General features: G+C 37.6%; 1 protein-coding gene across 1 annotated transcript; it reads left to right on the top strand.

The window, feature by feature from the left end:
- Positions 1–734: 734 nt before the first annotated feature.
- Positions 735–21,436, top strand: Ir40a (Ionotropic receptor 40a). Its single transcript, XM_028302829.1, has 15 exons — positions 735–972; positions 2,296–2,389; positions 3,112–3,207; positions 3,646–3,782; positions 10,709–10,868; positions 11,356–11,462; positions 11,608–11,701; positions 12,964–13,122; positions 13,619–13,772; positions 15,479–15,711; positions 17,445–17,604; positions 17,897–17,993; positions 18,068–18,227; positions 20,115–20,208; positions 20,856–21,436. Exons 1-15 carry the CDS (start codon positions 791–793, stop codon positions 21,053–21,055), a joined length of 2,127 nt encoding a protein of 708 aa, XP_028158630.1. The 5' UTR covers positions 735–790; the 3' UTR covers positions 21,056–21,436.
- Positions 21,437–21,693: the final 257 nt, after the last annotated feature.

Genomic DNA, 21,693 nt, shown 5'->3' with positions numbered 1-21,693 from the left:
TAGGAGTGATTCAGTGATTATGTCCCACGTATAGACCCGTCCCTACGAAGGTGCTCGTAGTGGCTACATGGTAAAGCTTTCAAACCATCGGTCATGTAGGCCCTTCCGATGAAAAGTAGCCACTTACCTCGTCAAATGCCAATCTGGGGGAGGGCTATTTCTTGCAAGCTGACAAAGATTAACGGGTTGGAATTACAGATGCGACATAGTTTTGGAGTGGTATTTAGCATTGAATTATTGCCTGAGGTAATGTAGATAATGATAATTATAATTAAGTCCATTGAGTGGGATAATCGATGAAAATCTCATAAAGTCGCAATAGTATCTGATGAAACGTCATATTACGACAAATACTGTTGTAATATACATAGATGTCTCCATTTTTTATTTTATAAATGTTGAAATATATTTGCTGTTGTTAACTAATGAGAAGTAGATTTCTACAGTACTTAAACAAAGCTATTGATATAAACTTATAAAGAATTGATAATTATGAGGCCCCGACTGAAGAATTAGCTTGTGATGGGTCTTAATAACTCTATGCCTGTGCTTAAATCTAATTTGCGAGTGCCGTTTCTTAATATGAACTTTAAAAGCATGCTGCCTATTGATACTTCTATCTACATGATCTTTGACAAACCATAACCTTAAGTATCTCCAGAAATATTAATAAGGTCTTCTATAAACGTTGGCAAGACCCGAAACTATTATCAATTTCATTCCGAACACCTGAGTAAAGTGTACTCCCAATAATTTCTCCGGCGGTTTATCTCCAAGATAAAGTTACAAAATGAAGTTCGTACCTTTTTTCCTTTTTCTGAACACCGCTCACTGCTTTTTCGATATACAAGATATTATATCGGAAACTATGACCAAGCTCCCAAAAGATTTCGCCGTGGCTATCAAGGACATAGCCGAGGGACTGCCAGCAAAAACTATAACCGTAGTGAGAGGAGAGTCTACTAAAATCAGGTAAGCTCCGCTCGGTTTATAGAGAAAAATACGCCGGTACTTTGTTCAAAGAATTTTCAGCTGCGAAAAAAGTTTTATGTAAGTAACCCTCCGATTTTGGGATGGGCATTCTTATTAGAGGTTCATATATAATATTATGGCGTAGGTGCTTTTCTACGTTTTTACTGAACGTAAAGTTAGAAGAGTAAACCTAAACAATCTTATTACGGATGAACTTGGTAAAGTAACTTCTGAATACTGTTCAACGTATGAAATACGATATTATTTAACCCAAAAAATCTCTATAATCACAAAATTACTGGTTTAAAAGGAAATAATAACCACCAAACCACTGAATAGACGGATTAAATTTCGATTGATAACCAAGAAAGCGCTTTATTATTTTAATTTCGTGACTATTTAACAATTGTTTATTAAAACACTCGACACTAAAGGCGATTTCAATGAAAGAAGGACAAGGAATATAACGCAAGTTCAGAAATAAATTACCGAATTTCCTTTCTGCGAACAAGCGATAGTTAGTTTATTAATTTTGCCTTCAAAAGAAACGTCTTGCGAAATATAAAATCATTTTATTTGTCAGCGGAAAAAACGTAAAGAGCGGGGCCGCGTCAAAAAAATATTCCGAAAATATTATACGCAATAAAGAAATATGCAGTAGCGTGTCGTAACGACATTTTACATTTTATGTTAACTTACGACATTTTGTGGTAAATTCCAGGCTTGTAATTAAACTATTAGTTACACAGTTTTTGCCCTTTATTAGTCGATATTTTTGCTTCATTAAATATGTTTACGTACTAGAGAAAAGATAAAGAGAATTCAGGTGGTAAAAGAGAATATAAAATCATCAATCAACAGCCCTTTACAGTCCACTGATGGACTATGAGCCTCCTCCACTATAGTGGAGGGTTTTGCCATAATCTCCACGCTTGGCAGGCGGGTTGGAGATCGCAGTTTAAAAGATTGATGTTTTTCAGAGAGCGCTGCTGCCCATTCTCTGTTTGATGTGTAGTCCCTAAGTCGCCTCTTACGACACCCGCGGGAAGAGTAGGGGTTGGTGACAAATGTATTCTACTCTGCCGTCACCACACGGCTTATAAAATATTATACATATAATAATTGCCATGATTTCAATTGTACTTATCTACTTTTAATAATGCTCAAGATAGGGAATAATTGAACACACTTAAATAAAATAACTCCATGAAAGTTCTTGCTTCAAATGCCATCATAGAACTATCAACGCTTAGTTGCTATCAACCTACTGATCTTTTCCACATTGTAATTACAAAGCGAGAAAAATTAAATTTCTCTTTTCAGATCTCAAGATATTTTCCAACTGCTGTGCCTGCTAAGCGAACACAACATCCAAGTTATTAATTTGGACATCACAACGAAACAAAATAAAGACAAGGTGGACTATTATCATATTTTGAGTTCTCAATAACTGTCTTGTTATATTGTTTAGAAGTATCAGATAACCAATAATGATTTACGAAGAATTTAGCTAACAGAATAAGTATTGAAATTTGAATTGTTTATAATTTGATTAAAGCTATTGTTTTGTTGATAAGGGTTCTGATGCGGACTGAAAAGTGTTTGATATCACGTCCGACTGTTTAAGTTAGTGAAGGATTCAAAGATGAGTTGTCAAAAATTATAATTTTAGTTGAAGACCTACTTCATAGGAACATTTCTTTATAGCTCTTCGCTAGACCTTCTTATTTTAATTGTTACGGCCGCACATGATGACTGCCTCCGTGGCCGCGTGACACTGGCCACTAAGAAAATTACATTCTTTTTCATCTACGAATTTCGATGTTCTTTTGTTTTATTTTTCTCGCTCTTTACTCGATTTCCCACGCAATGCTCCACGACTTGAATTTGTAATTCTTTTTTATTTGTTTTAATAATTAGGTATAATGTTGACATACCTTACTGAGTGCCAACATATTTTATCCTCACCGCATCTGTGTGCACAATAAATGTAATTTAAAGGTTTGCAAAACACATAAATACACGACTGCCTCGCTCTACGGGCAAAAACTAACATTTTTACTTTTCCTATTGCGGATCATGAGCTGAGCACTGATGGAATCTTGTGCAAGTTAATAAATCAAATGTTACTATTTACAGTATTACAGCTTCGTGAAGCAAGCATTGGACATTTCAGAAGACCGCACAAGTTTGATCTTGTGCGAGCCGTTTGAATGTGAAAAAATCCTGACAGAGGTAAGCTTTAAGAATTAATCTAATTCTTCTGGTACAAAGTGTGAAAAACTATTTTTTAATGTAAAAAGATTTTTTTTATGCCTTACAAGGCAGTTATTTGACCACAATCGATCTTGATGTTAAGTGGGATGCATCAATCAAAAACAATCATGAATGATCAAAATTGAGACAATTTCAAAAATAAGTAAACGAAGTTTAAGGATATTTATTATTTATTACTTAATGTGTCCTAAATCGTTTCTATTTGAATTTATAAGAAAGAAAAATATTTATTTATTAACATTACTTGATGGTCGTTACCAACAAGTAAGCAGGTATTCATTGAATATTCTGCTACTTTTTTATCCACTCTTAGGAAGCTCATAGCTTGCATCTCACCTGACGGAGAGTGACGATGATGATAATGACCTCAATAATGACAGTTTATTTTGTTGCCAGCTAACTAATAACAACCTAATCCACCGTACGATCCTGTACATCTTCTACTGGCCGTACGGGACCGTCTCAGACAAGTTCCTGAACACCATTAAGGAGGCTATGCGAGTGGCTGTCCTCACTAACCCGAGAGAAAGCGTGTGAGTTTCTCTATTTATTTTATGTTGATAAAACTAATTTAAACTTTGCATGAAATACGTTTGCTTAACAAATAAAACATTTAACCTAGGCGCAGAGCGCCGACTTTTAGTTGGCCGATAGTTGGGCCCGATTTTGATTTGTATGAATAATCGGCCGATACCAAATCATTGTGATGTGCACACTCTCATACATCTCCATAATAATAACAGCCCGACCCAACTATTGGCCAACAAAAATCGGTGGTCTGCGAGACGCTTACTTTCTATTTTAGGATCTTGAAGCTCTATTTCTATCTATTTATCACAGGTAAATTGATTTCATTTGAGCAATACCTACCAGTTCTGCTCAAAGTAAGGCGCCGAAAGTTTGCCTAACCTATGAAATTATGTAACCTACTGATGTACCTTTTAGTAGAACAACGTTTCGGTTATAATGCATCCAGTTATCCAGGTAGCGTAAAGCCACTGAAAGTTCGGTAAATGCCCTACACTTAAACGGAAAAATAAAATAATTATTTTATCTCAATTTATCTCTGGATACATTGACAGAACTTGTTTCAATTAAAAAATCACATTGGATAAATTCCAAAAAATATATTTTAAAGCCAATTAATTTAAAACTTGCTTAATTGAACCGCTGATTAATAAAAGTCCTCGACAACTGCCAATATCGTTCAACTTATCAACGGGCAGATTTCATTATTAATTAATTACCGCATCAAACCGTAACTTGGCTCGTTAGTGTTGATTTACCACTGCAATACCGGTTCTGTAATTAACGATATTGTGCCGAAAGGCGTGATTTGTGCAACGATACTGCACCTGTATGGCGACGATCGCGATTGATGGCATAGGTTTACTGTTGGAATCTGCTTTAAATGTCAGCCTCTGGATTGTAAAGCTATATTTAACTACATAAAAGCTTGAATTTCTCGCAGCTTCGACTGCTTGGATTTTCTCGTTCGTTCTTGTTTTGATCTTATGTCATCCAGATAAAGGCCTCCCACCTCAATGGATTTTCACAACAACCGGTCTTATGCTGCTAGTGCGCTGCGTGGATTTAAAATACCTTATCATTATAAATTATAGCCACTATACTCTGTTATTCTCTTCTTTATCTTGTCGTGTCGACAGCAAACCTATACTAGGGCATGAATATCGGAATCTCGTAATATCGGAATCTCGGACTGCGAGATCCGATATTTCAATTCCGATATTGAGCGACCCAATATCGTAATATCGGAATCAGATAAAAGTTTTAATTGAGATTTTAAACAAAGCGTTTCAACTCGCCACAACCTGCCACAAAGCCCAAAGTACATGATTGGCAAACACCAATGATTTTATCATGTCTCTCACCATCACTTTTTGTTCTACTGCAAATATTTTAATATCTTTACTATTTATGGTTAATTTAAACTTGTTCTAAATCAATTTTAGCATTTGCCATAGGTACTTGGTCAATAAAGAACGACATCTCAACTCCCTTTCAAACATTAATTTTACTGGACTATAGACCGTCAGTTCTGCGTACTATGTGCCCTACTAGGGTAATAAGGGCTGCCCTGATAAGGTCTTCCAACGGTTCTGCCTTAGTACGCAAAACAGACGGACGATGAGGCAGCAAGGTTCTGAAGTGGAGGCCACGTACCGGAAAGCGCAGCGTAGGACTCATAACAACAAGGTGGACCGACGACCTTATTTTTAATTATTTAATTATTTGCTAGTCCATATAGGCTCATTATCAGTAACCATTCATTATCAGGTGATCCGTCTGCTCGTTTGCCTCTTGTCACATAAAAAACCAAATGCAATGGATACCCATAACGTAAAAATGGTTTTAAAATACTTAAATTTTATGAAGTGCTGTTTTGTACCAAATTAAAGATTTTGATTAAAATCATTATTTTATTGTAAACAATCCAGAATTGTTACCAATATAACCAAATATTATTTTTTATAGCACATGAACTCAATTCCGATATTAATATCGGAATTCCGATATTGAGATCTAATATCGGAATCCAATATCGGAATTGAAAACCTTCCGATATTACATGCCCTAACCTATACAGTGTCAGCCTAAAACTCCGCTACAAGAGTGACATTCATTTAATTCCTTGATCATTAAATAGGTAGGTGCTCTGTTATTTTGATGATTAAACACTGTAAGGTTTTTTTAAATCCGGTTCAGTAAATTTGCGTGAATTCATTTATCCTCACATTTATTATATTAGTAGGAAGTATGTGTTGCTATGTGGACATTTCATAATTTTATTGTGTTTACTTAATCTAAACAACCAAATATTTGTATTACATACACGAGTAGGAACGCCTAACAACAAGGGTACCCACTTTTCATTATGTTGAAGGTAGCTGCCAAGTTTCTATATACTTATTTGCATTTACTATGTCCTGATGAATTTTTCTGTTTCAACTTAGGTATGTTTTTATTATTTATTTCATGTGGTAGTAAAAAAGTCTAAATATCAATTTGTATAGTGGATGAATTTTACTAATATTCCATTTGTATTATGTCGAAATATTTAAATTTAAAATAACATTTAGGAAAAACTCTATTCCATTTCATGGCAAATGAAAACAAACGTGTATTCGCCCGCAGGGAAAGTTTTTGCCATAAAAAAACTTTACCCACTATAATTGATTAAAATGATTTTTTTTTTTCGAGGTAGACCACGCAACTGTGACGCAACACTGTTTCGACGTTTAATTTGAATGAATAACGCTGATTGAAGAAATAATTCGTGTATTTTGATTACTTTTCAGATTAATTTACAACAGTTGTTCGTTCGTGTTTTCTTGCTGGTAATCGAGTGAAGTTGACGCGGGCCGCCCCGCGCTCCCCTCCCGGCTCCTTGCTCGTATACAACTTCAGACGTATTATGTGCGCTGATGCGCCGATAGATGGCGTTAACATGCCGCCGGCCTTGGAAGCTCCAAGCTTCCAAAATGATGATGATCGAATCGTCATGCGTGTGTCATCGAAGGGCTCCCCGATGATGCTGCAGGCGTCCACGAGACCGCAGGCCTCGACGAGATCGCAGGCGTAGACGAGATCGCAGGCGTCGACGAGATTGCTGGCGTCGACGAGATTGCAGGCGTCGACGAGATTGCAGGCGTCGACAATTCAGCTGCAGTGGGCAGTGGTAGTGGGCAGATCTTTGAAAAGGCCCGCTGTACTGTCCCCGTCGCGGTGCGAATGTCAGCGACTCGTGAAACTCCGTCTCTGCCAGGGAAGACGCGTATGATTCTCCCCAGGCACCACTTGAGAGGCGATTGATGATCGTCTTTGATAAGGACAAGACTATCTAGTTTTATGTCGTCCTTCTGCGTTTTCCATTTTGTTCTTAGTTGAAGCTCCGCCACGTATTCTGTCGACCAGCGCCTCCAGAAATGTTGCCGTAGTTGCTCGACTCGGTCGTAGCGTGCCAGGCGACTGCTCGGCACCTCGGTGATGTCTTCGCAGGCTGGAGCGGTCAACGGTCGGCCGATGAGAAAGTGTTTTTGCAGGATCACCTTATTCGCTTACGGCGCACAGCAGGCTGTGACGTTGCAGTTGTCACGAACACCACAAACGGCTGGAATTTTGAAAAATAACACTGTTTCAGCACTAATCGATTAGGATGGGACGTGAAAAGGAAGGATAACACCTGACCGTTGATCCGATTGATGTGTCTTGGCCTGGTTCCTCGTCTTTGGCTTCAGTTTCAGGATACGCGCCGGGCAACGACTTCCGTGCAATATCTTGAGTCCAAGGCTCCGTCCGACTCGTAGGACCAATGTTTCGACGTTTAATTTGAATGAATAACGCTGATTGAAGAAATAATTCGTGTATTTTGATTACTTTTCAGATTAATTTACAACAGTTGTTCGTTCGTGTTTTCTTGCTGGTAATCGAGTGAAGTTGACGCGGGCCGCCCCGCGCTCCCCTCCCGGCTCCTTGCTCGTATACAACTTCAGACGTATTATGTGCGCTGATGCGCCGATAGATGGCGTTAACAAACACTTACAAACAAATCACTGATTCTCATCAATACTGTTTGCCAGGTATTTACTGCCTTGCTTATCACAGCACGTCACTGACTTCAACATTAGCATTACTGTATGTTTTGAATGACTCTATCTGAAGTTATTTTACCTTTTCGTATTATGTAACTTAATTTGAAACAATTTTATCTTCCTCTTTTTTATGTAAGGTCAGTAAAACATATTTAAGTTTTAGTACAGTTGTTTATCTAACAAAAGCTTGACTAAACTAGGATCGCGACGTGCAAAAGTACTCGTTGAGACCATTTGGGACATTAAATACCTAAGTGAGTTTTTACATAAAAAATCTGCATCATTTTCCATTTGGATTTTAAACTTAATCGCCGGTGTGTTAAACCGTTTAAAGTAAATCCGGCAAAGTCATATAGAATGTTGATTTCGCGGTACTAGATTTATATAAGTATGCACAATTCCCAAAATTTCAAATCGCATGTCGAACCTACGGGAATCCCAACAAGCTCTGTCCACGCGTTGTAAATTAGTTAGCTTTTGATGCCGAATTAGATTGTTATTTACTGTTTACCTTCTAATATTCATGCCAATATTAGCGGATCACAGCAATATTGCGGATAGAGGAATTAGGCAGCTTTGGGATAGATTCGAGTAAATGGTAATACTAATGTATAGGCCCTAGGCCATTAGAGCAGCAGTAGGTAAATGAGTTTAAAATACCTTCATGGATGTATCCAGCTTCTAAGGGTAAGGCAGTCTGGGTCAAATCGGATTTTGTAAGCGCGAAGTCTATCGCGCTGAGACACTGAGACACTTAACAACGAAATATAAGGCATACCATATCCAGAGGGATACTGCCCCCATACTTAGGCTGGGTTGCACCATCTTAATATAACTTTGGCAAACGTCAAAAATCTGTCAAACCCCATAAAAATCACCGGTTATCGTTAAAGTCATGGTCAAAGTTAGGTGGTGCAACTCGCCCTTGATGTAACAATCTATCCAGTTAGTATTAACTCGTGACTTCATTAATTTAAAAACGCCCCATAAATCAGGACCCCAAAAACGTCAACCCACACACTGGGGTAATCAGCCACTCATTAAATATGTATTGAAATCATTCACAGCAGGTAAGTAGGTCATTACGGCAGCAAACATCATTGAACACACCTCCCATATTAACGTCACCCGGCTGTGAAACGTCGGTTAATGAACAGGGGTAATCATGATTTGTGATATACCTACCGATGAGTTTTTCGTTGGCCAGAGCTATCAACGCTCTACCGGCTTTAGCCGGACATGTTTAACTTTATAGAGACTTGTCCGGCCTGTCCGGCTTTTAGGCTTTTTATTTGGTTGCCGCGCCAGGTGAAAGTCGAGCCACATAATCTCATATGAAGCGCACGCATCAGGATGTTGGGCAACCGATGATGATAGTACTCTCATGAGCCGTCACATGTCCGGCTTTTAGGGTAAAATGTCCGGCCAAATGAAGCACAAAGTCCGGCTTTTGTGATTTTAAACCTACTTCAAAAAAAAAGATAGACAAGAGCGATCCGGGAAAGTGCCCTACGAATTCTGCTGCTGTTACATGATCATGATTATACATAAGTAAAATAATGTATTAATAGAAAATAATTCTGTAGAAAATCTTTCTAAATTCTAAATCATATTTTCTACAACCAAACCTACCCTTGAGAGAATCATCCTTCTTCTTTACTCGTATAAAGACGACGATAGGATGATGGAATATAAACCACGGCAGTTCGTAGAATTATTTCTGTTTGTGATTTATTTAACGCACAACACGTTTGCTGTCAAAATGTCTCCACAGAAATCCATATTCCATAAAAAAGGACGTTCAGTTTTCCCGGATCTAAAAATGTTTCAGGAAAACTTAAGCAATGTTTCTCTTCCTAGAAACCTTCCACAAATTTCCAAGTACATCAAGAAAATAATACTCACTCAGCCTTGTAGCCGTTCCGAGTCGATCCCAACACGTTCATTTTTGTCTTACAAATTATGATAACAATATAATTAACTAAATTCTGGAAACTTATCAACACCGAGAATCAGTCATTCCTCAATAACTGAAATACTTTTTAGCCTCAATGGAGGGTTCATCAGATAAGTCTAGAAGGACGAAGGGTTTTCTCATTTAGACATACATCGGTAAAGACAGAACCCTAACCTCGCAAAAATACGAAACACGTGCACCTTATCCCGTCCTAATAAGGGCTCATTTTGCCAATGAAATTTGCTCCAAATGTCAGAGTTACGGAAAATATAAAGGCCTGGACTATCACGTACTTTGTAATTCGATTGAGCCGAACGCCGATTGAGAGTTGGCCAAAACATATTTTATGAGTGCCAAGAAAAATACAGTTTATTGGATACGAATTGATGAAGCTTTATTCGTAAGTGCCCAAAGCTTGGAGATTGTTACTTATGTTTCTGAGAGCCGCTTATTTTTACTTAAGAAATCTTGGAGCTATTTCGAATGTCTAGTGGACATTTAGGCCATTATGTTGTGCGGTCTTTTACTCAACAATATCCGTGATACGAGATTAAAGTGAGTAGGTAGGTATAATGCTATCTAAGCAAAAATTTCCAACTGCTAACATAACATTATGCCAAAATAAGCACTAAACATAGTCTACCAAGCAATATAAAATGATATATTTTTATAATCAACTAGCTGCCGCCCGCGACTTCGTACGCGTGGATCCCGTTTTACTCCCTTAGGTGTGGAGTTTCGTAAAATCCTTTCTTACCGGATGCCTACGTCATAACATCTACCTGCATGCCAAATTTCAGCCCGATCCGTCCAGTGGTTTGGGCTGTGCGTCGATAGATCACTATGTCAATCAGTCAGATGATCACCACAATTCTCATCATTTTCAAAGGTTCCGTGTATACTACAACCAGGCAACCCCTGACCGTCTCCACCACCTATCCTTGGTGAATTGGTGGTCAGGCCGCCTCTACAAGTCGCCTGTGCTGCCGCCAGCGGGGAAAATCTACCAAGACTTCAAGGGTCGGATGTTCGACGTCCCGGTATTGCATGTAAGTCTGTAAAAACGTCTACTGAAACTGCATCAGCAACAGGTATTTTATTCGTCCATAATAATTTACTGACTTACAAAGAAATATTGACTCATCTTGGTGACATTAATTTGTAGAGTCAAAAACCATACTAAAAACATATGGACTGGTGGAACTAAAACTAAAGATGGCCCGATGGTGTAGCGGAGCGGTTATAGTCCTCATAGATCGTTTCATCCACGATGACGCGCCCCACCAATTTTTGGTCGAGGGAAGCGCGGGGTGCGGGAAGTTTGATCCGAGCAATCCGAGCGTCATTATTGTAGTGTGCGGTGTGCACTCATGGATAATTTAGCGTGTAACACTCAAACATTACCGGAAGAACGATCTATAGTCGTGCAATAGGTATCAGTCTTAATTTTGATCGATCCAGAAAAGTACCTACTACATGAATTATGATGGAAACGACGGGAAAAACAAACCAACCTTATCTTTATTTTACTTCTAGGCACCTCCATGGCATTTTGTGAGATACAACAATGATTCGTCGGTGAACGTAACTGGTGGTAGAGACGATAAGCTACTTTCACTCATTTCTAAGAAACTTAATTTCAGGTAAATGTATTTTATACCCTAAAAGAGATTCAGAAAAATTCTACGTCGAATTTCTTCCCAAGAAGTTTTTGTTCAAATGTCTTTGCTATGCTTTTTGCTAGTGTAAAGTAAAAAAAAGCCTTAATGTCTGTATTTTTTTTTACAGATATCAGTACTATGATCCTCCAGACAGAAGCCAAGGTTCGAGCATCTCTGGAAATGGCACATTCAAAGGAACACTGGGATTGCTTTGGAAACGAGTACGTGTCTTATAAATACTTGATAAATACTGTTTTCACAAAAACTTCAGACTGAAACGACATCAGAGTATACTTTATGTAAACTGGCCCCTATTACAAGTACGTAATGACCACATTGTGTTGCTTGACTCAGCTTGACGTGCCGTCGTCTGTATTTTCTTGAAATACAATATATTATTATTATTTCTCTTCCAAAATAATAATTCTTCAATGTAAGCCTAGGCGGAGACCACCGACTTTTAGTTGGCCGATAGTTGGGTCGGGCTGTTGATCAGTACGGGCATGTAGGTATAAAGCCTGGTCCGTGAGCACGTAGAATTTTGTCCAATGACCCCAAGCTACCCATCCTTATCGCTCATGCGTAATTATGTTGCTGTCGCGCTCGCACACTCACTTCGGGCGCCCGTCGCACAGTCGCGACAGCAATATAATTCCGCGCGAGCGATAAGGATGGGTAGCTTGGGGTCATTGGACAAAATTCTACGTGCTCACGTACCAGGCTTTAGAAGTGCGCACATTACACAGATTTGATTTTCGTACAAATTAAAATCGAGCCCAACTATCGGCCAACTAAAAGTTAGTGGTCTGCGCCTAGGCTTATAGTGAGGTAGGTACTTGACTCGCCGAAAGTCAAAGACATTTTTCTAAGAATTCTCCAATATTACTAAAGTCTGGCCATTCAATTAAATAATCATGAAAAGAAGAACTATTAAATCTATACGCCCAATTCAATAGGATCACGAATTCCAACTTTGAGACCTGCCCGTAATGAAATAACTTCTGCCAACAAGTTACATAGATAAGTCACCAATAAGGTTTTCGTTACTAAGGGTGGGTTGCACCATCTTACTTTAGCTTTGACAAACGTCAAAAATCTGTCAAACTCCATACAAAAAGCACCGGTTATCGTTATAGTTACGGTCAAAGTTAGGTGGTGCAAATCAGCCTAAATTAATATCGTCACTGTAAGTAAAGTCACCAACACAACAACCTAAACTAGACCCAGTTTCTTGTTCTATAGTTAAAATAACCAATTAGTTTACATTTTGTTTATGGGCCTAGCCAAAGATAGACAGGCTGAGTTGCACCAACTTACTTAAACCGTAGCTTTAATATTAACCGGTGCTTTTTGTATGGAGTGAGATAGATTTTTGACGTTTGATAAAGTCAATGTAAGATGGTGCAACTCAGCCATAAAGTTCAAAATCTACAGCAGAACCTTTTCAATTTTTGTTTCCGTTCGTTCCTCACTTTTAATATAGAAAGCCGAATTCTTCATTGGAGACGTGACTATGACGTGGGAGAGGCTCCAAGCGGTGGAATTCTCGTTCCTGACGCTAGCTGACTCTGGAGCCTTCCTGACACATGCTCCTGCCAAATTGAGCGAGACTCTTGCCATCATCAGGCCTTTTAGATGGGAGGTAAGATTCGGAATGACGTTTGGTAGTTTACGGTTGCCAGACAACGATTACCTACGCTCTGTACAGGGTTGAAAAGGGTAAAATCATTTGAGATAATTTAGCAAAAAGTAAATACAGTTCTATGATCTTCTTACAATGACTGAAGTAGGCACCTACCTACAACTGACTTTTTCATTCATTTCCATTTCTATAAAAGTCTTCTTCTATTATACTGGTACTATTATAAAAGACACCCCGTCTTTTTGTCGGACTAGAAGTAAACTGGTAGTTTAGGTTAGATCTAAGAATTAATTTAAAATAGCAGGAAGGCGCTGGATGCAGGCCGCTACCAACCGTGCGATGTGGAAGTCATTGGGGGAGGCCTATGTTCAGCAGTGGACGTCCTGTGGCTGAAATGATGATGATGATGAATTTCATAAAGACTACAAACTTCTAGAAATGGACTGGTGTTGACTGTTGCACATTACAAATTAGTATCTACCGTATCTTTTCCAAGGTATGGCCTCTCGTCTGCGCCACAGTGCTGGTGACAGGCCCAGCTCTCTGGGTGGTGATCGCGGCTCCATCGCTATGGCAGCGTCGGCAACGAGACCAGCTGAGGCTCCTCAACAACTGCTGCTGGTTCACCACTACACTCTTCTTGAGGCAATGTAATTGACACACTCATGTTGCAATATACAACTGTTCTTACAATTTAATATTCTTACATGCTTAGTTTGATTTGCCTGTACTCAGCCGTCATAGCTTAAGTCTTAGCTATGACCGCTGAGTACAGTCGACAGCAAATCGTAATATACTTTTTTTTTGCAAACTTGACTCTATCACAACTACATAAGATGCTACAGTAACAGTATTTACCTTGATGTACCGTTGTCTGTAGCTTTTGCTGTGGCTTTTTAGCTTTGGCTTTTTAGGGGGGAAGCCTATATCTAGTGTCCTTCTATAGGCAAATGATAATGATACACTTTGATTAAAAAAATGATACTGTTATTAGTATTTTTTTTTTCAATCATCAATGAAAGTCACATCAATTAATTTTTCCGATTAACTACAGGTACCTATATTAAATGGCATTTTATTTCCGTTGGTTTGATCTCTTTCTAATAATTAACGGAAAGCAATAACATCAAAATTACTTCAAAGAACTTCCCGTTTGAAATCAAAAACATCCCTCTGTCAATGGAACTACCGTTATTATAACATCATCAACTTGGGGTGCGTACATAATAATAATGTATTTATAACCCCGAAAGCCCGTAATATAATACAGGCTTAACAAGGGTGGATCTGCAAACATCCCTGGAGAGTGAGACTCCGTAAAACCTGTCATCTAATTTTTAATCAACAAGCAAACCCTTCTCACACTGTGACAGTTTTGAATCACTTAATTGTTTTCCGATGGTCCTCTGTCCGCGCCAATGAATTCTGCTAAATGAACGCTTAATTTTTAAAAGGAGTGTCTGATGTTTATCTTTTTCAAAGCTGCAACAATGACATTATATTTTATGGGGCCCTTTTGAAATTTAAAGGAATGACGGCTGGATTCGCAATGTTTTAATGCTCTGAAGTTGCTTTTAAATTTTATCCTACTAATATTATAAATGCGAAAGTTTGGATGTCAGGAGGTCTGGATGGCTGGATTTTTGTTACTCTTTCACGCAAAAACTACTGAACGGATTTTGTTGAAACTTTACAGTATTATTGTTTATAACCCAGATTAACATATCGGCTATAATTTATGCCGATCTGTGACACTACATTTCACGCGGGTGAAGCCGCGGTCAAAAGCTAGTTAATCATAAAACTTTTTTTAGGTAGGTGTTATCTTTTGGTTAATCAAACCAAAAGATGACAAATAAGACACTTAAAATTGGTCCTGAAAAGTTTTTGACTGTGCTCGAAAGCTATGACTAGTCCTACGATAGTTCGAACAATTTATTTAATCATTGTAATTTAGTGACGTGATTGATTTTCTGTGGAATTGGTTCATTCATAAATGGACTATTATATCGTAAAAGCAATTTATTTATTTATTTATTTATTTATTACGGATAGTACACAGCACAATATCAATCTGTATCTAATAACAATTAAAATAACTATCAAACAATAATTGAAAGCCTTATTCAAAGTATTTTAAATAACCTTTCAATGAATACCTGATACAATAGAATACGCAAGAATACAATGATAGACATACTACATTGTTCATTTCGATAATATATTATTTTTACTTCAATTAATTAAATTAACGTATTTACCTACGTCTACCGTTTTTTACGTTACGTAGGGATGTAGCAATGCAATCGCGTTTAAGAATCGAAATCGAACGTATAGGCATTCTTTGCTTTCACAGCTTCCAGCAAAGAACCATCGAAGACCCACAAGGCTCGACTGGTATCTGTCCTCGTATCCCTTGGGGCTACTTATGTGATCGGTGACATGTACTCGGCGAACCTCACCAGCTTGTTGGCAAGACCTGCCAGGGAAAGGCCGATTGGGACCTTACAAGCGCTGGAGGAAGCCATGAGGGACCGCGGGTACGAGCTGGTGGTGGAACGGCATAGCTCTTCATTGACTATCTTGGAGGTAAGGCTGTGATATTTCTAAGTTATCTAAAGAGCATTATAAATTGGGTCGAGTCTTAGCCACATTATGGAACTCAATCGATTTCGCACCAGCACGGCTAACCCTAGCACATATCCCCTTCATTCCCCTTAATTACACTTGATCGTGTTACATGAACCTACACTCCTGGTACCTACTTGGTTACTAGTCGTTACAGGTCACGGTTACATCCAAGGGTTTGGTCCTAGATCAGTATTTAAAAGCGATAAATGCCAGTCTCCAGGATTTGTTTCTTTACATGAAATGGTATAGTAGGTATCTCAATTTTTAATTTACCTAAATGTATGATACCTATATTAAAGAATATACGAGTTAGAATTAAAAGTAAAGTAAAAGTAAAAGTATTTTATTTGCCAAAAATTTAAAGTCTGTATATACAGTGTGTCCGGGCATGTAGTGATCAAACTTTAAGGGCGTAATCTATGGACAATTTTATCGGTGAAAATACTTTAAATTTGGGGCTTGACCCATTTCTCGCATATTTACAAGGATTTAAGTTTTTAATTTTAAGTTTTCACCTCTTCCTTCAAAAACAAGTGATAGCGTGGGTAGTTTAACATTAATAAGCAAAAATTTTATATCATGCGATAGCCAATAAAATTATCTATTAGTAGAAGTAGAAAACAGATACAAGTTTCATACATTTTAAGGGTGTAAGAATGGATTTAATTAGAAATAAACATGATTTTTTTCACATCTTTTTCAGTTATTTCCCAACACAAGAAAAACCAGGTCGTTAAGGTATGTTTTATTTGCATTGTATTATTAGTATTTGAGCTATTCTACAAAACGAATGTAAATTTATTAGTCTACGTCTATTAGTTTCGACGTAATTGTTGAACAAAGATACCCCTTCCCAGCGGTTTCCATAGTAATCGGAATAGGTTGTGTGATTCTTTCAGGCAGTGCATTTTCGCATGTCGCGTGCGCTATGGAAACCGCTGGGAAGGGGTATCTTTGTTCAACAATTACGTCGAAACTAATAGACGTAGACTAATAAATTTACATTCGTTTTGTAGAATGGCTCAAATACTAATAATACAATGCAAATAAAACATACCTTAACGACCTGGTTTTTCTTGTGTTGGGAAATAACTGAAAAAGATATGAAAAAAATCATGTTTATTTCTAATTAAATCCATTCTTACTCCCTTAAAATGTATGAAACTTGTGTCTGTTTTCTACTTCTACTAGTAGATAATTTTATTGGCTATCGCATGATATAAAATATTTGCTTATTAATGTTAAGTTACCCACGCTATCACTTGTTTTTGAAGGAAGAGGTGAAAACTTAAAATTAAAAACTTAAATCCTTGTAAATATGCGAGAAATGGGTCAAGCCCCAAATTTAAAGTATTTTCACCGATAAAATTGTCCATAGATTACGCCCTTAAAGTTTGATCACTACATGCCCGGACACACTGTATATCTAGCGGCTGCTGCACTAAACTGTGCTTGTGTCGCTGCAGCCTTATGTAACACAGGTTAACAATGTTGATAAAATATAGTGAGGACACACGGTACATGGCAATTACTTTACAGTTATTAAACTCTTAAGATGACTAGAATATTTTTTTTACTTAGACTAAAAAAAACTAAAAAAAGTAACTGAGTATACTACTAAGTAGCTGTGTATGTGTGTGTGTGTGTGTGTGTTATGTGCGTGTAAAGAAACCTTTTTTTAAATTGTACAGAACGGAACAGGTGTATACGGGCGTCTAGCTCGGCTAATGAGGCGTCAGCGCGTGCAGCGCGTGCGCAGCGTAGAGGTGGGCGTGCGGTTGGTACTGACACGCCGGCACGTCGCCATCTTGGGGGGAAGAGAGACGCTGTACTATGACACTGAAAGATTTGGTAAGCTTACTTCTGAATATGGAAGTATACGGGCGTTTAGCATGGCTGATGAGACGACAGCTTTAGGGATCTGGCAGACGTCGTATGGTTGTACTATGACACCAAGAGACTGGGTCAGCTTACCTTAGAACGGGACAGAGTTGTAAGGGAGACCCTGGACTACAACACCGGAGGATTCGGTAAGCTTGCTTTGCACTTTGTTGACTTGTGGAGTATTCTGTACTCGGCATAATTAATTAATAGACCAGGTTCACAGTGTCCTATTAACAATTTTACATGATTTTCCTTTCAGGATCCCACAATTTTCATTTAAGTGAAAAGCTGTATACCAGATATTCAGCTATAGCCCTTCAAATAGGATGTCCCTATCTGGAAACCTTCAACAACGTGTAAGTGTTTAGAGAGTGCGTATTTTATATTTAGAGTTGGTTTAACTTAATCATTCTGATAAGAACTTTTTCAGTGTAATGACCCTCTTCGAAGCTGGTATTCTTGCAAAAATGACGACAGACGAGTACAAAAACCTTCCAGAGCAGTCTAGAAGATCAGAGCCGGTGACGGAAAGCGACAAACCAAATAATGATATCACGGGGGACTCGCCAGCCGCGTCGCAAGGCGGAACGGTATCATGACTTTATTTTAAAGACTAGCGGCCGCCCGCGTTTTCGTACGCGTGGATCCCGTTTTACCCCCTTTTTTCCCGCTAACTCCCGGTCCCGTGGGAATTTTGCAATATCCTGTTGTAACTAAGCTTTAAGTTTACTAAGGTACGTGCATGCCAAATTTCAAGCGTCTAACTTAAGCGGTTTAGATTTTTCACACAAAAGGTTTTTCGCGCTAATTCCCGTTCCCGTGGGAATTCCTAAGTATACTATAACCTGCCCAGGAGTATGAAGAATAATTGTACCAAGTTTCGTTGAAAGCCGTCGAGTAGTCTTTGTTTTTATAAGGAACATACAGACAGACAAAAATTGTACTGATTGCATTTTTACAAGCTTTATATTGACTTCACTTGTTAGTATGTGTGGGACAAATCTTGCAACTGAATTTAAGACCAGTTCTCCTCAACCGATTGAGCTGAAATTTGGTATACTTATGTAAGTACGATGACAATGCAATATTATGGTACCATTGAGCTGGTCTGATGATGGAGTCGGGAGGTGGCCATAGGAACTCCTAAACAAAACGGCGGANTATTGAGCTGAAATTTTGCATACATGTGTAAGTCCGATGACAATGCAATATTATGGTACCATTGAGCTGGTCTGATGATGGAGTCGGGAGGTGGCCATAGGAACTCCTAAACAAAACGGCGGAAACTCATCGAGTTTGGGTTCGTTGGATTTGTCTTTTCGAGCACTTTAGTGTTAGATAATGTCCAGGGTCCTGAGATTAAGATATAACTAAAAAGTGTAAAATAAAATTATAATAAAAATAAACTTTTTTAAAAACAAGCTTTTATTCTGAATTTCGAAAGCTTGTAGCGCAAACAGAGAAAAAGAGGAATAAATTCCATGCGCGATACAAACTTTCGAAATTCAGAATAAAAGCTTGTTTTTAAAAAAGTTTATTTTTATTATAATTTTTTGGCATCAGTATCGTTCACTAATCACCCCCTGATAGTTATTTTGAAAATATATTTCATGTACAGATTTATTATAAGTATAGATTATTAGTAATTTGTACAAATTAACTTCAGATTTATAATATTCGTAATAGATACTCGTATTTGATAGATAAGACTTCTTTCCACGTGTTATTTTGTAACAAAGCTACAAGACCTGAAAAAAGTAATGAAAATGGTATGAAGTGCTGAAAAGTTTCCCTGGAAAAAAACTTCATAATCACGACAAATAAACTCACCTCTGTGTTATACTTAAATAGAAATTGATATTATAGAACTACAATAAATAGAAGTGCTTAAAAATCTCAAATGTCATTACAGCCAACTTACTCAAAAATACTACCCACATCAAAACTCGTTAGTCTATCCTAGAATCAAGTCGTCCTGAAGGCTTAGACTAAGTAACAATCTAGAATCGTAATCTTTTGTAGAAACGTCCAAAATTATGAAGATTGAAAATGCAACATTCATAAGTAAATTATTTACCTCGTTACTTGTAGACATTATCTTGGTTATGTAATAAGAATAATAATCGTTTGAATTTTTTTTTAATATTGTTTAGTTTCGTAAAGCTTCCTGTCTACCTATTTGCATTCAAAAATACTTTCTGGTTCAACAAATCTAGAAATGTTTTCATTAATAAAGCTACTGACGAAATAATGTGATTGTGAATAACATGTCCACAATATTAATGTGAATAGTTTGTGACACAAAGCAGAGGGAGGCCTATGTTCAGCAGTGGTGGTCCTACAGCGTGAAATGCTGGCGAAAATCGTCATGCAAATCCAAGGTTAAATTATGTTAGCGTTAAGCATTGTAGACAGCGATTCTCTTTCTATGCCTAAGCCCTGTAAATGCTCAAAAGCCTGCTTAATTTTAATTGCAGACGCAAGGGGAGTCGACAAAAGCGCTAGAGCCGGTTTCGTTGAGGATGCTGCGAGGCGCGTTCTGCTTGCTCGGGATTGGACATCTGTTGGCAGGTTGGTCTTTTATTTACAGCCTCGTAATTGCAAGGACCCTAAACTTGCTGGTGAAGTTAGTTTTTAATTAAATGTTAATAATAATAAATAATAAATAATATATATATAATAAAAGATTCCGAGTCTGACAACATCGAGTAAAATATAGAGACGACGAAACATCAAACCAAACATGGCGGTATCTTATTAAATTACAAGAGATGTTACTTTGCAACAAAAAATCTAGTATATTGTCAACTGTGTTTATTTCTACAAGTCCTCGAAGACTCAATAATCATGATGAAGATCATTCACAAGATAACATTCGTTGGAAAAAGAGTGAAATTAGGCCAATAAATTATTTTCATATTAATAACCAGAGGGTTGAAAATGAGTGATCTCCGTTATTAAAACAAAATTTTTGAATGATTCTGACGTGACACCACCTCTCTTAGACCTTTCAAACAAGTTATACATGCGTGGCCACAGAACTTATACATTACAAAACGCTGATGGGAAAATAGTTATAGCCTTCAAAAGAAGTGTCGAAAATAAGTGCTCGGATGGACAATGATTATTATGAGCAAGTGTATTTTTGTAGAGCTGTTTTGAATAATATACGTTCAAGTCACATGGGTTGTATATTTCATACTACATATGTGTTTTAGCTATAGCCCTGGGAGTGGAAATCCAAATCCACCGCCGATCCAAAAAGTTCATCAAGATAGTGGAGCCAAATGGTGGTAAAAATGTACCCGGGAAGAGAGCCCTGAGGAAGGCTAGCAAATTCATCAGGCAAGGAATCGGGAGGATGGTAAGGGCCTTCTGCAGGTCCGTTGACAGAGCTTTAGGGCCTGGTAACCAGTAGCAAGAGAATTCATCTTTGAACAGAGTAAATAAGCACCCAAAATTAATGTTTTAAGAATAATGTTTCTAAATTGCAAATTGTTTGTCTCTCTTAGATAAAATATTGATTTTTTATTTATGTTTCAACTACAAATTAAATTGAAACTAATTAAAGTTCGTATAGTATTCCGTCCATTATTATGAATTAAATATAAAATACATTTGTAGTTAATGAAATTCATATAAATCTGTGTGATTTTATCACGTTTTGATTAATTACGAATATTACGACCACGGAACAGGGGATTATTACAATTAACTTTCACGTAGTTTTAAGCACGAATTGAACCAAAAGCACCGTTTTAATGTATTCGTGTAGTGTAAAATTAAATACATTTTAATAATTATTTCGTGCATTCTTTATTCTTCTTTCAGCTTCATTTAAAAAAATGCCGAATAAAGTGTTGAATACTTATTAAATATTAAAGTATACCTATAGCAGATTAAAAATAGGGGTTTGTTTAGACAATTTTGTTAACCAATTAAGCCTTAGATATATTAGCCTAAATCTAGATTGTTTAACAGTCCATGCTATCGTTGATACCACAGAGAGAGTGAGAGACATTTTCAAGACAATTTCCTAACCCGCGTTGGCCACAA

The sequence above is a fragment of the Ostrinia furnacalis genome, unplaced genomic scaffold (genome assembly GCF_004193835.3).
Source record: "Ostrinia furnacalis isolate ACB-3 unplaced genomic scaffold, ASM419383v2 OfSCF1160, whole genome shotgun sequence".
Lineage (NCBI taxonomy): Eukaryota > Metazoa > Arthropoda > Insecta > Lepidoptera > Crambidae > Ostrinia > Ostrinia furnacalis.
This window is presented reverse-complemented; position numbering and strand designations above follow the sequence as displayed.